Source organism: Puma concolor, chromosome B2, assembly GCF_028749965.1.
Source record: "Puma concolor isolate L17-30 chromosome B2, mPumCon1.1.hap2, whole genome shotgun sequence".
Lineage (NCBI taxonomy): Eukaryota > Metazoa > Chordata > Mammalia > Carnivora > Felidae > Puma > Puma concolor.
In genome coordinates this window covers 2,002,481-2,016,965 of record NC_141671.1, presented here as the reverse complement: position 1 = coordinate 2,016,965, position 14,485 = coordinate 2,002,481, and the positions used below count along the sequence as shown (strand labels likewise).

The 14,485-nt window shown below is 48.3% G+C and overlaps 1 protein-coding gene across 3 annotated transcripts in view; it reads left to right on the top strand.

The window, feature by feature from the left end:
- ZSCAN9 (zinc finger and SCAN domain containing 9) overlaps positions 1–3,526 on the top strand; it is a 40,136-nt gene extending 36,610 nt beyond the window's left edge. For 2 of the 3 annotated variants that reach the window (XM_086705753.1, XM_086705754.1), the window contains 2 exons: positions 995–1,093; positions 2,637–3,526. In XM_086705753.1, coding sequence (XP_086561879.1) covers positions 995–1,093; positions 2,637–3,238 — 701 coding nt within the window. In that variant the 3' untranslated portion in view covers positions 3,239–3,526. The remainder of the gene's footprint in view (positions 1–994; positions 1,094–2,636) is intronic. The other variant, XM_086705755.1, reaches the window with a different exon arrangement.
- Positions 3,527–14,485: the final 10,959 nt, after the last annotated feature.

Here is a 14,485-nt window from a genome sequence, read left to right as displayed (position 1 = left end):
ATCCTTGCATCCTCTCATCCATCCATTCCTCCATCCATCTCTCTTTCCCTTCATCCCTCTCTCCCATCCTCCCATCCATCTATCCATCCATCCATCCTCTCATTCATCCATCCATTCCTGCATCCATCCCTTCGTCTATCCATCCTTTCTTCCATCCCTCCCTCCCATCCATCCATCCCCTCTTCTTTCCTTTCTCCCTCCCTTCCTTCCATCCACCCCTTTATCCTTCCTTCCCTTCCTTCCTTCCTTCCTTCCTTCCTTCCTTCCTTCCTTCCTTCCCTCCCTTTCTCCCTCCACCCATCCTTCCATCCTCTCCTCCATCCATCCCTTCATCCAGTCATTCATTAAGCATTTGCCATGGCCATAGGAGAATACACAGAGGACATCTACAAATCAAAAAGTTCTCTTCTAGGACTGTCAGCGCAGGTATATGTTGTACATGTAGGAAAAGCCAGTTTTGTTAAGCAACATAGTAAGTGTTTGAGATTACAAGGACCAAAAACCAACGTCCAGCTCTTCAATTTTTTTAAATTAAGCTGCATTTAAGGTTACTGTATAGTACTGAGTTTGCTTTTCTTTCAGAATTCATGCTGATAGTAAAAAATCCAAATAATATAGGAGTTTGTATGTAGTAAAACATGAAAGTTCTCCGAATTTTATTCCCCAGGAGTAGCCACACTTGTTAAATTGTTGTGTATTTTCCAGACTTTTTCTATGTACGTGTAGAGTCTGTCTAGCTACAGGTCTACCTTTTGTCATGCAGTTTGTTAAAGAGGTGGTATAAGAACCCCAAATAAAGAGGTGAGTTAGGGTGATACCACATGTGACAGTGCCTTGTAAGTCATGGAGGGCTGTGTAAGTGCTAATTATGAAAAAGGTGAGAAATGTCTTTGCTTTCATTCTACCCGGTTTCCTGGTATATCTCAACTATAAATAGGAAGTTTGGGCAGAAGGCCAGTACCGATCCCATTTGTGGTCCGTTTCTTCTCTGCAGACACTTTCCTGTTTTCCACACCTGTTGTCCTCTGCCAGCTAAAAGGAGCGGGAGAACCGTGGTCTGACAACAGAGGAGCCCTACAAGGCGCCTGTTCTGGTGCGTGAGCGACAGTACAATTAGATGGGAGAGAAAAAGCCGGATGTTTTGGCAAAAGGACGGGGGTTGGTGGGTGTTTTCCTGAGACTTTTCTGGGTTGCAGGGTGGAAATCTGTTGGTTCACAAGGTCCTTGGGAGCTTCCCAGGTGTCACCTGAGGCTGCCCCTTATGTGGGGGGCAGGAAGAGACCAGAGAAAGGGGGTAGATGGCAGTTTTAATAAGCAAAGGAGGCTTGTCCTGGGCATGGCAAAATGCGTAGATCTCGGCACCCGCCCACACATTTTACAAGTTTATGTAGAGGCTTTACCTGACTGCAGTCATGCGTGCTGTCCAGGTAGTCACTGTCCTTGGGGCAGCTTTTGGGAGCGGGGCAGGCAGCTAGAGCTCACGTTTCAAGTTCAGGGGAGGGGGTGAGGAGCTTTCGATTGTCCAGATCCAGCTCATGGGTCGGTTGGCTGTCTCGTAGTCTCAATGGCTTCCCCCAGCAGTCATGCCCAGGGAACCTGAGACATCCTGAAGATTCCACTGGGCTGTGCTCTGCTGTCTAGACAGTTTGGGTCTGTGTGTCTCCATTCCTGCCTTCAATTCCTTCAAGTCCGATTGGGTTGGTTGGACAAGTGTCCGGTGTGGGCCAGTTCCATCGGGTGCCGTGTGCCTCCTGTGCCCATGCCTGGGCCGGTCATTTGAGGCCGTAGCAGCAGGCTCGGTTTCAGTCCTTTGTTTTTTATTCATTCAACAAATATTTATTGAATAACTGCCATGTGCCAGCCGTGACCCAAGGAATAAAACAAAAAGATCCCACTGTCATGGAGATTAGACTGTGGGATGGGGGAAACACATAGCACACAGACGGGGTGGCGATGCAGCGTGTCAGACGGTGGTCAGTGCTGTGCACCAGGCCGGGACTGGAGCGAGTCGGGGGCATCGAGGGCGCCATGGGTGTGGCAGGCCAACCGCAGCCCTGAGTACAGGAACCAAGAAGGTGGGAACTGAGCAAACTCTAGCTGTTGTCCGAGCCTAGAGCTTTCCAGGCAGAGTGTGGAGCCAGTAAGGGCCTTGTGCTGGAGCCCAGTGGGACAGGCCAGGTCATACCTGGGACGTGCTGGGACACACCTGGGATGTCGCGGATCTGACGGTTGTAGTACTTCCTGTCCAATGCCCCCAGAAGAGTGGGAGCACTTGTTCCATAAAGGAATGAATAAGTACATGGTCTCTTTGAGGCTCTGCACCCAAATCGGGGAGGGGTTCTAGGGGAAAACTAGGAGAAGGCACCCTGACGTTGAGCTGCCCTCCCCATGAAGAAGCCTGAGGAATCCTCTCCAGGCCCCTGCCCTGTCAGGAAGGACTGAGCCACATTCTGCCGGAGGGCAGCCTTCCCTGTCACTTGGAGGAAGGCTTCCGCACTGGCCCTTCTGTTTCCAAGCTCCTCTCTGCTCTGCGACCTGGGATCACACCAGGCGGAAGCAGTCTGCGGTTTTGTGCGCACAGGGACCCTCCCGTGGGGTCGGAGCAGGTGACGCTTGCCTGGTCTCTTGTGTTTCAGATGCAACGAGCATGGCTGAGGACGGAGAAGTGGTGCCGAGGAAAGCCTGTCCTGAGATAGCAGAGTCCCGCGGGGAAGTCCTTTCCGCACAGACCTGGGAGGAGGCACGCGGGGGGCCCGGGCCTGGACAGGGCTGGGCAGAGGGGCGCCGGGGCGGCCCCCCGGGGCGGGGATGGCACACATGTGACGAGTGCGGCAAGACCTTTGCCCAGAATTCGGGCCTCACCCGCCACCGCAGGGTGCACACGGGCGAGAGGCCCTACGCGTGCGGCGAGTGCGGGAAGGCGTTCAGCCGCAGCTCGGGGCTGTTCAATCACCGCGGCATCCACGACGCGCACCGGCGGTACCGCTGCCGGGAGTGCGGGAAGGCCTTCAGCCAGAGCGCCGGCCTCATCCAGCACCAGCGCAGCCACCGGCCAGAGCGGCCGCACCGCTGCGCCCAGTGCGGGAAGAGCTACGGCCGGCGCTCCTTCCTCCTGGAGCACGAGCGCAGCCACACGGGGGAGCGGCCGCACCGCTGCGCCCGCTGCGGCAAGGACTTCACCCGCCAGTGCAACCTCATCCGCCACCAGAAGACTCACGCGGCCGCCGGGCCGCGGTGACTCTGGGGCGCGCCGGTCCCTGCTCACGGGCCCGGCCCCCGGGGAGGGGAAGGCCAGGAAGCGTCGTCTTCTCGCCCCCTCCTCGCGTTTTGGAGCAGACGCTGAGCCGTGGTCTGGGCAAATCCGAAGAGGAAGCTTTGGGTGTTTGCACCTGCTGCTTCCGGCCCTGGTTCTCCCCCTCCCCACCCTGCTTCGCCCTGTACTCCCCCTTCTTGTTTACTCAGATGGCAGCTGCTGAACCTTCCTAGTAATGGAATAAATGGCGCTGCCAGGCCAATATGCCTGAAACACGTGCGTCCCTGTTTAATTCCATGAGGTCACATAGAGCCCTGCTGATGTTTTATGATACGTGGGTCTTCAGTGTTCCCAGGGCCAGTTCCTCTGCGCCCACTCCTTGTCCACCCCACCGCTTCCCCTGCTGCACTCATTGTGCCCTTGGAACAGGGGCCACCGTGTGCAGGGTCTACCTACCCGCGAGGGGCGGGGACACTGCACTGGCCTTGTCCCTTGTATGGATGCAGACGGGAAGACTCAAGTCCAGGCTTGGAGTCAAGGTTGAAAACCTGGACCTTTATTGTGGAATAATTTGAGCTCCTGAAAACGGTAGTTTTCACATGCTCTTAATTGGGTTCCCTAGTGTTGACATCTAACATCACGTAGTTAAACCCCTGGCTTCAGACTTTATCCTCAGTCTGTTGGGGTGTTGTGCTAGTCTCTGGTCACCCGGAACCCCCTTCGTGCCTGTCCATCGTCAGCACCACAGGTCACTTATATCCCAAGTCCAGGGTCATGCCAGGGAATTGGATCATGAGCCATGTAACGTGCTTTGAAAACAACCCTCTTAGATCTCCTGAGTCCTTCTTTTCTGTCGCTTGGCTCGGTCCGGAGAAAGATTCCCCCCCTGAACATGTTGGGGTTTTCCTACGGTTCCACAGCTGGTGCAGCGGTTGGGCAGCAGCTCAGAGGACAGCTGTGTGGCCTTGAGTGTCTTCCTTCCAGGGAGCTGCCTTCCCGGGGATGTGTCCTTGTGGGGAGACGAGGCTCCCCTGGTCAGGGCGGAACAGACCCGAGGCTCGCGGCTCCCTTATTCCCTCTTATGATTTCTCCACCGAGGCTGCAGCCCCATCTCTCTCCTTCAATCCGCTAGAACGGACGTCCCCCAGGCACAGGAGCAGTGCCCTCAGTTGGCCAGGGTAGCCGGCCCTGGAATTGGGGATTCTATCCTTTACCTCCAAGGGAGAATTTCAGACAGAAGTGGAGCACAGTAGTGACCCCCGTGTCCTCAGCACCAGCTTCCACGGTTATGACTCGGGGCGCATTCTGTCTATGGACACCTCCACTTCCTCTGGGGGAGCTGGAGGAAGACTTACAATGTACAGGTCGGTCAGACTGAGATCCTTAAGTGGCTCTTCTGACTGAGCCCCTTCTCAGTCCGAGTCTCCCTCTCCTTTCTTCTTGTTTCTTGGGAAGTTGGATTTTAAGTCAAAACTCTTACGAACAGTTTCCCTTCACAGGGAGAGAAACTACCTAATGCAGATTCCATGAAGCACCAGCTTGAGCCATTTCCCTCACTCTGTCATGGAAGGTTCTACTTCTGAGAAGCCCAAGGTGAGTTTCCACATCATAGTAGGCTTGAAGGTAGGCCCTGGGATCATTTGGTAGAAATGTTAGCATGAAATACAGACATGGTCTGAGGATTCGCTCCCGCTGATTATGTCAGTTGTCATAGAGTCTGCGGTCTTGTGTGAGTTCAGACTCAAAGATTCAACTATGAAAGTAGCCTGTCCCCATCGCTTGTTATGTCTGCAAACCACGTGGTGCAGCGGGGAGGTTGAGGACCAGGAGCCAGGGCCCCTGGGATGGAGTCTCAGTGGATCCTGGAAGTTGGGGCCTTGGATAAGTCTCCTGGATTGGATTTTTGAGAAGCGGAGCCTGGGCAGGGATTCAGGTTCCGGGGTGGGGGGTCACTCGGAGAAGTAACAGCAGGGGAAACGGGACATGGAGAAGGAAAGGGCTGAGCAGGATGTGGTCTCGGTCCAGCTTTAGCCTAATTTGGAGGAAGGGCCTCTTGAACAAAACTTACTCGTGTGCGGCACTCACCGGTCGAGGGCTGCCCTCATGGCAGTGGGGATGGGCGCACTGGCCGGGTGAAGGCCAGGGCACAGAACCACTGGCATCTGTGACTGCGCCCAGGCTCTCAGGGCCTGTTCCCGCCCCTTTGCAGGACTGTTCTGAGGAGCAGCAGACGGCAGTGGTACGGAAGGACACTGGGGTCCATAAAGTACACGTCAGATAAGGAGAAGGTGACGTGATTACTAAATGCGAACATGATACAGAAAAGGAGGGTTGGACAGCAGTGAGAGACTTCCTTGTAAGTTAAGGTTTTTGTGGGACTTTTTCTTTTACCTCAATTAAAAAAAAAAGATGTATTACAGACTGCTGTCACATGGGTTTAAAAGTAGATCAATACTGGGGCGCCTGGGTGGCTCAGTCAGTTGAGTGTCCGATGTTGGCTCAGGTCATGATCTCACGGTTCATGGGTTTGAATCCCACAACGGACTCTGTGCTGACAGTGAAGGGCCTGCTTGAGATTCTGTCTCTCCTCTCTCTGCCCCTCTCCTGCTCTGTCTCTCAAAATAAATAAAAACATTAAAAAAAAAAAATAAGGGGCACCTGGGTGGCTCAATCGGTTGAGCATCTGACTTTGGCTCAGGGCATGATCTCGTTTGTGGTCTGTGAGTTTGAGCCCTGAGTTGGGCTCTGTGCTGACACCTCTGAGCCTGGAGGCTGCTTCAGATTCTGCGTCTCCCTCTCTCTGCCCCTCCCCTGTTCACGCTGTGGTTCTCTCTCTCTCAAAAATAAACTTTTTTTTTTTTTTTTTTTTTTTTTAAGTAGATCAATATTTGCATCAGGGAGCTGAGAAAAAAGTAAAGACTTGTGTCTGGAGTACAATTCCTCGTTTCCCGCACATGTGGTTCAGCATTTAGTTCGTGTGGAACATAAATCTGCGACAGTCTGTCAACTGAATCCATCTAGGAATGCTCCCATCCCGACCTCTTTTGTCCCCTGCTCGCGTGTACCTGTCGCAGTTGGCTGGGGCTGCCATCACTATGCGGCGAGGTGGGGGGGGAGGCTGGAAGTTCAGGATGGGGATGCTTGCAGGGTGCCGTCCCTTCTGAGCCTCCTTTTGGCTTGTCTGCTGGCTGCATCTTGCTCTGTCACATGAGCTCTGGGTCACATGAGCAAAAGGGGTCACATGAGCACAGAGCAAGATGCAGCCAGCATGACCCCTTTGTGGGGGGGGGTAGGGGGGATGGAGGGAGAGAGACAGCTTATCTCTAATAAGCTTATATTGCTGATACTAATGCAGCTGGTCCAAAGTCATTTTTTAATATTTACCTTTGAGAGAGTGAGAGAGTGCGTGTGCGCGTGTGCATGAGTGGGGGTGGGGCAGAGAGAGAGGGAAAGAGAGAGAATCCCAAGCAGGCTCCACACTGACAGTAGAGAGCCCAATGTGGGACTCCATCATGACCTGAGCCAAAGTTGAATGCTCAAGCAACTGAGCTACCCAGGCGCCCTGGTCCAAAATCTTTCAGAGAATATTAGCCTAGTATCTCTTTCCCATCCTTTTTATTTTTACTTTTTCCCATCCTTTTGAAAAAAATTGTTTCCTTCGGATAACCTGTGTACAGAATTAGATTAATTATAATGCTTGATAGGAGTCATGGTCCACGAATGACTAACTACTTTATTAGTTTGGTAACTTAGGTAGTTACTTTAGTACTTAGCACTCATTAACATGCCATTAAACACAAACAAAACAGAAGTTAAGACCTTGAAAAACACCTGTGTTATCTGGTCACTTGGTACCCCTCATCCCGTACCTCAATTTCCCAATTAAAGGAACATCATCTTGAATCCTGATTTTATAATTTCTTGCTTTCCTATTTTTATACTTTTACTACATATGTTTTCCTACTAACTAGAGTTTTTATTTTAATTGATTTTAGTAACTCTATAAAATTTCCTGTGTTCAATCTTGTCTTTTAACTCCTCAGTGTAATCTGATTTTGTCTATTCTGATTGTCAGTTTATTTCTACCACCCAATTTTGTCTTTTCTGTTTTCCATGATTTTTAAAAAAATTTTCTCAGTTCCTGTTTTATGCTGCTCAGTTTGTATTTTCTTCTTTTTTCCCCCATTTACATGTTTGAAAATTTCACATTTTTAGTCTTTATTTTTACTGGTTACGCGTAAAATTTTAATATGCCCACCTGACTTGTGAGATTATGAAACTGATCTCTATCTGTGCCCTTCTCCGTGATATTACGCAACACCTGAATACCTCCTGTGGACCTGCTCCAGCAGCCCACACCACTGTGGATTAGTTTTCTAGTTATGCCTGACCCCAAATTGACCTTGTCACTATAATTATTGTTGTTACTGGGTTTCTAATAGTCAATGACTAATTAGGTTTTCATGTGTGCGTTTTAACAAGTTGATTTTACTCACTGAGGCTTCCTTGGAGATTCATTTCTCTTCTCACTGAAGCATGTCTTTTGGTGGTTTAGCGGTGCTGAGTTCCCTTCGGCTTTGTGTGAACATGTTTTCTTTCCACTCTCCCCCTTGAATGTTGGTTTCCATGTATTTGCAGTGACAGAGCCCTCATTCACTCAGTCTGCGTAGAAGGCTTACAGTTTTTCTCTTTCAGCACTCTGAAGTGCTTCTTCCAACTCGAGATTTATGGCTTCCATCAAGTCGGGCAATTCTCAGTCAACGTCTCCATCCAAATTCTCTCTCAGGAAATACCTCCTCCTGGCTCTCCCGTTACATGTATGCATTGGGCGTTCTCCCACTGTCTTCCAGGTTCCTCCTTCCCGTTGTGTCTTGCTGATCTCGCTGTGATATATGTCTTCAGATCAGTCATATAGTTTACGTATTCTCCATGAGCTGTATTTAATGTGCTGTTTACTATATGTGACTTTCATCTCAATGCCTTTATATTTCGTTTCCTGATGTTTTATATGATTCTTTTTCAGAACTGCCTCCTGGTAAAATACATTTTACCATTTCCTTCAGATTATCATGTTATCTGAAGCTCTTAGGGAGCAGACTCTGCTATTCATTTCTACAGCCTTTTTCCAGGGTAAATGCTTACTCTGGTTTGTATTTTCTGCCATTGCTCATCCCCAGGAGGGATTCTTTTGATATGTGGCAGCACCCTGTTTTGGAGGTTATGGAATTGTTGCTACGGGCTTGTTCTGTATTTACTTCTGCTAAATAACTCGAGGGTTTCCTGGACCCAAGACCATAGATACTGATTTCTGAATATATTAATTTTTGGAATTTCAGATTCCTGAAAAGCGGAGGTACTGTGAATTGTGATTACACTTTCTCACCTCCCCTCTTCTCTAATGGGCTTTAATTTGTCTCCAGAGGCTCAGGAGACAAGTCCTCTTACGTCAGCAGCACAGTTGTTCTTGCTTCTTGTAGGAGTCTCATTTCTAGTTTCTTCTTGTCTCTTTTTGTTGTGTTTTAACATGTGTCCACAAATTCCCTGACACCCCTCCCTTCCAGAGGTAGAGTCCAATCTCATTCTCCTTGAGTTCGAACCGAATTTATCCTCGGGTTCAGAGATTTTTTTTTTTCCTCACATGTGCCCAGTTTTCTAAGAAGCCCATCAAAAGCACTCTTCATTTTCGTTAACGGTGTTTTTCATCTCTAGCACTTTCGGGTTCTTTCCTAGGATTTCCATCTCTCTGCTGACATTGCCTATCTGTTCTTGCACACTGTCTGCTTTATCTGTTAGAGCCCTTAGCATATTTATCATAGTTATTTTAAATTTGTGGTCTGACCACTCCACAATTCCTGCCGTGTCTTGTTCTGATGCTTGCTTGCCTTTTCAAACTGTGTTTTTTGCTGTTTGGTATGCCTTGTAATTTTTTTTCTTGAAAGCTAGACAAGATGTGCTGAGTAAAAAGGAAGTGCTGTAAATGTATATATATATATTTTTTAATGCTTATTTTTGAAAGAGAGCACGTGAGCAGGGGAAGGGCAGAGAGAGACTGGAGACACAGAATCCAAAGCAGGCTCCAGGCTCTGAGCTGTCAGCACAGAGCCCGACGTGGGGCTCGAACCCATGAACCGCGAGATCACGGCCTGAGCTGAAGTTGGACGCTTTAGCCAACTGAGCCACACAGGCGCCCCAGGAAGTGCTATAAAATGGCCTCGAGCAATGTGGCTGTGATGTGTGGGAAGCATTCTGTTATTAAAAACAAAACAGGCCCCAAATGCAGTCACTTATGCTAAGTCCCACGTCACCAAACTGAGATGTGACTTAAACACAGGTCCGGCTCTCCTGGAGATGGAATATCAAATAAACTAGTCAATCAGGAATCACCTGGTCAGCACTAGTTAGGTAAATATGCCTGGTAGATGCCCGTCATCCCCTAAAGGAAAGTGACCGTTCAATAACCAACCTGCTTTTTCTGCCCAGAGTAGCTCCCTTGTTCCCAGACCTTTCTTCCTTCAAGTCCTTCATTTTTACAGCTCCTCTCCATGCTTCCATCTGATGGGTGCGATGCTGCGCAATTCATGAATTGCTGAAGCCAGCAAGATCTTTAAATTTTACTCAGTTGAATTTGGCTTTTTATTTTTATTTATTTTTATTTTTTTTTAAATTTTGTTTAATGTTTATTTATTTCTGAGACAGAGAGAGACAGAGCATGAGTGGGGGAGGGGCAGAGTGAGAGGGAGACACAGAATCCGAAGCAGGCTCCAGACTCTGAGCTGTCAGCACAGAGCCCGACGCGGGGCTCGAACCCACGAACTGTGAGATCATGACCTGAGCCGAAGTCGGTTGCTCCACCGACTAAGCCACGCAGGCACCCCGAACTTGGCTTTTTAATGTTAAAGTCCTTTGACTAGGTCTCAGTGAGTCTGTCTGGACTGAACTTCACAGGTATCTCTCAGTGTTCTCCTCTTAGATGGGATGCGGTAGTTAGAGCTGTTATTTCCCTTCTCCCACAAGGAAGGCTAGAGCGAGTTAAATTGGGTATTTCTCTTCCCCCAACCCAGTTAGGATCTGATAATACCCCAGAAGGTTAGGCTCTAGTTAACTGGTCTCCCCTGAAAGCAGGCCTGATTAAAAAGAACAGAGTGCTCTGTTTATTTAAAATTAGTTCCTTTCCTCTCCTCCAGCCGGAAGCAAAAGGGGATTTTTCTCCAGTGTTTACTGTGGGAACCTGGTTGAGCTCCTGGAGGTAGAACACATAGTGTTGTGCAGGCATCGCTATGACCGGAGGCCTCCCTGGAGGTTTTAACTCTCAGAGTTGCCTTCATTGAGCTCCAGCAATTCCACCATTAATATTCAGGTTTTCCAGGAGCGCCTGGGTGGCTCAGTCGGTTAAGCGTCCTACTTTGGCTCCGGTCATGATCTCATGGTCTGTGAGTTCGAGCCCCGCGTTGCGCTCTGCGTTGACAGCTCAGAGCCTGGAGCCTGCTTCGGATTCTGTGTCTCCGTCTCTCTGCCCCTCCCCCACTTGTGCTGTGTCTGTCTCTTAAAAGTAAATAAATGTAAAAAAAATTTTTTTTTTTTAATTCAAGTTTTCCTGCCCCCACACTGGTGTCACACTGGTTTTTACACTTAGGTTTCTGCTTCCTAGACCTTCCCTCCCTGGATTCATCTGATTGTCTCCAGTCTGGGCAGTTTGCCGTATCCTGCCCTCTCTTCTGATCCAGGAAGTGTTACTGACTTTTCAGTCTGTGCAGCTCTTTCCATGTTAGGTCAGAGTGGTAACTTCCAGGCGCCTCACACTCAGAACCAGGAACCGGACATTATGTGTAAGCTGAGTGTAGCCACTGGCTTCTCACAACTAGACTGTGGTGGGGGCATCCAACTGCCTCTTGGTGGTTGCCTGGGGGAAGTGAGCTGGGTGGAGAGGCCCAGGTAGCACTGAGCCCTGCTGCTGGCCCGCCGTGCCGGCTAGGAATCCTCCAGTCCCAGTCAAGGATGACAGCGGCCGTGGCTGATACCTTGCCTGCAACCTCACGCAAGACCCTGAGCTAGAATTACCCACTTAATGTATTCTTGAGTTACTGAACTACAGAAATATAATAAATGCTGTTTCAAGCCACTGAGGTTTGAGGGAATGTGTTATTCAGAAATAGCTCATTCACTGCCTTACTGATGGCCGGCGCCCAGGTACGGTAGCTCTGAAAGTTCCCGTAGCACCATTCCACAGCCTTGCATGGTACCTGCAAGTTCCCTCCTTGTTTCTGGCACCTGGAAAATCTCCTGTTCTTTCTTTTGAGCTCAGCTATTTAAATTTTCTTTTGTTATACTTTATCATATACTTGTGTCGGTTGGCCATGTTAACATATGGTGATTTTCTATAAAATTTTAAATTACTAAAATTCACTCCTGAAAAGATAGAAAGGTTAAAGAGACTGCGTATTTCTTAGAATTAAGTTTGACTGAATATGATAAAATAGTCTAAGTAATAGCGGCTTAAATAAAATTTCATTTATCTTTTTTGTAAAAGAAGTATAGAGGCAGACAGTTTGGGACTGCTATGGCAGCTCCCCTATATCATATAGGAGATTGATCGGTCTGTCTACCTACCTACCTATCTAACTATCTATGTCAAGATATCTGCATATGTTTTGTTTTCAGGGATATAGGCTCATCTTTTTCTGTTAAACCACCATGTTGTCTGGTGACATTTCTCAAGATCAACTTAGAGATCCAGTGAGGCTGCTAGATCTCCAGCAATCACATCTGCGGTATAAGAGTAAAGGAGTAAGAAAAGCAGAAGGAAAAATAAACGCCCAGCCTAGCTGACTCAACTCCCTGTGGGCACTTCTCAGCAAGTGCCACAGGGCACTTCCACAAGTGCCCCACTGACTTAAACGCAGTCTCTGGGCCACAGCTGGCTGCTAGGGAGACTGCAAAATGTCCTGTAGTGGCACTGCGTCTAGATAAAATCAGGATCATGGGCGTGAGGAGGAAAGGGAAAGTGGACGCTGGGTGCACAGTGAGCAGTCTCTGCCATAGACCAATAACAGAACAAACACAAAACCCATCACAGTTCTACCCCTAAGACGGCACCAGGTTCACTGAATTACACAGGAAAACCTGTAAACATTCTAAGGAACATGAAGCTGGTTTTATGTAAACTTTTATGGAGCATAGAGAAAGAAAAGGAAGTTATTCCAAATTGGGGTTTTGTTTTCAGTGTTCTTGAGAAGTAATTGACATACCTCACTGTGTAAGTTTAAGCCAAGTTCTTTTTATACAGTAAGTATTACATTGATATTAAGACCTGTCAACGCTAGCATAGAGAAAACTGCCACTGAAATTTACTCATAAATATTAATTTAGTAATCCTAAGTAAATACTAGCCAAAAAGACCCACAGCATATTAAAAGAAGGATGGGCTATGACTGACAGAGATTTAATACCCATTTAAAAAAAAAATTTTTTTTAACGTTTATTTTTGAGACAGAGAGAGACAGAGCATGAACGGGGGAGGGTCAGAGAGAGGGAGACACAGAATCCGAAACAGGCTCCAGGCTCTGAGCTGTCAGCACAGAGCCCGACGTGAGGCTTGAACTCACGGACCGTGAGATCATGACCTGAGCCGAAGTCGGCCGCTTAACCGACTGAGCCACCCAGGCGCCCCTTAATACCCATTATTAAACTAGGAATAAATAGTTACAAATTTAAATCTTAAAATAACTTCTGAATTGGCAGCATGAGGGGCTCCTGGACCCACTCAGGGTGAAACAATCATAACTTGTGAAAACTACCTCATACGGTCTCTGGAAATTGTCCTAAGAGCATACAGCAAATGAGGAAACATTTATTCAAGAAAATCTACTAAATTTTGGTAAGAACACAATCTATGGCACTTTTTCTTTTTAAAGTTTACTTATTTTTAAGGGAGCGACAGAGAGAGTGAACAGGGGAGGGGCAGAGAGAGGGAGAGAGAATCCTTAGCAGGCTCTACACTGTCAGCACGGAGCCCAATGTGGGGCTTGAACTCACAAACCGTGAGTTCATGACCTGAGCCCAAACCGAGTTGGATGCTTAACTGATTGAGCCACCCAGGTGCCCCAACACAATCTATGGCACTTGTGCCATGAACTACTTTCTATCCTATCCCTATCCATTGGCTCAGCATGAGGGAAACTCCAATCTGGGTGGATATGTCCAAGAAGATGGGGGTACCAAGCAAAGGCTAAGGTACCACCCTAAGAGGGACAAGACATCGAAGTTTTATTTTTCAGAGACTAAATTCCAGGTAAGTGAAACCAATTAAGTCGAGCTTTTTCCTCCACCTGGCCCCCATTCATAGGGCAGAGGCTCTACTTCAGACACGGCAGGCTAAGAATACTGGAGCCCAGGGGCGCCTGGGTGGCGCAGTCGGTTAAGCGTCCGACTTCAGCCAGGTCACGATCTTGCGGTCTGCGAGTTCGAGCCCCGCGTCAGGCTCTGGGCTGATGGCTCGGAACCTGGAGCCTGTTTCCGATTCTGTGTCTCCCTCTCTCTCTGCCCCTCCCCCGTTCATGCTCTGTCTCTGTCTGTCCCATAAATAAATAAAAACGTTGAAAAAAAATTAAAAAAAAAAAAAAGAATACTGGAGCCCAGAAAGCCCTCACACAAGTTCCACGCATAGGACAGAGGTTCCATGCTGGGAAGACTAGAGGCTACTGCCTGGCCCAACACCCTAATCATAATGCAGAAGTGTCACTGAGAGGAGTAGGTCACTGTCCCTGTCCTCAATTCTGGAGCAGGGACTCAGAGATTTTGACCTGGGGAGGGGGTGGGTATAAGAGCAGAGGGCTTTGAGGCTCTCCCCAATGGAATGGACTATAGTTGGAACAGATTATGGGAAAGATCAAGCCTAAAGGTACTCTCCAAAACAATGTCGATTTTGGTAGTAAGCAATTTAAAGTAAGCTAACCATGAAAGCTAAATGATAATTCTTAGGCTGGCTAGTTTACCAAGGAAAACCAGGGAAAAAGACAAGTAAGGAGAGTCCTCTTGGGCTCAGAAAGAAACCTTACACATATTGGCCTCAAAAAGTATCCCTACAAAGGGCTTCAAATTTAATTGGATCACACTTAAATAATTGATGGCAAAAGGCATTGCTGAAAAGAATAGAGCAATCAGCCACCAATTAATGCTGCCTAACAGCAGGATGTGATACCAACAGAGACGGGTTGCTAAACCAAGAGGAGTGGG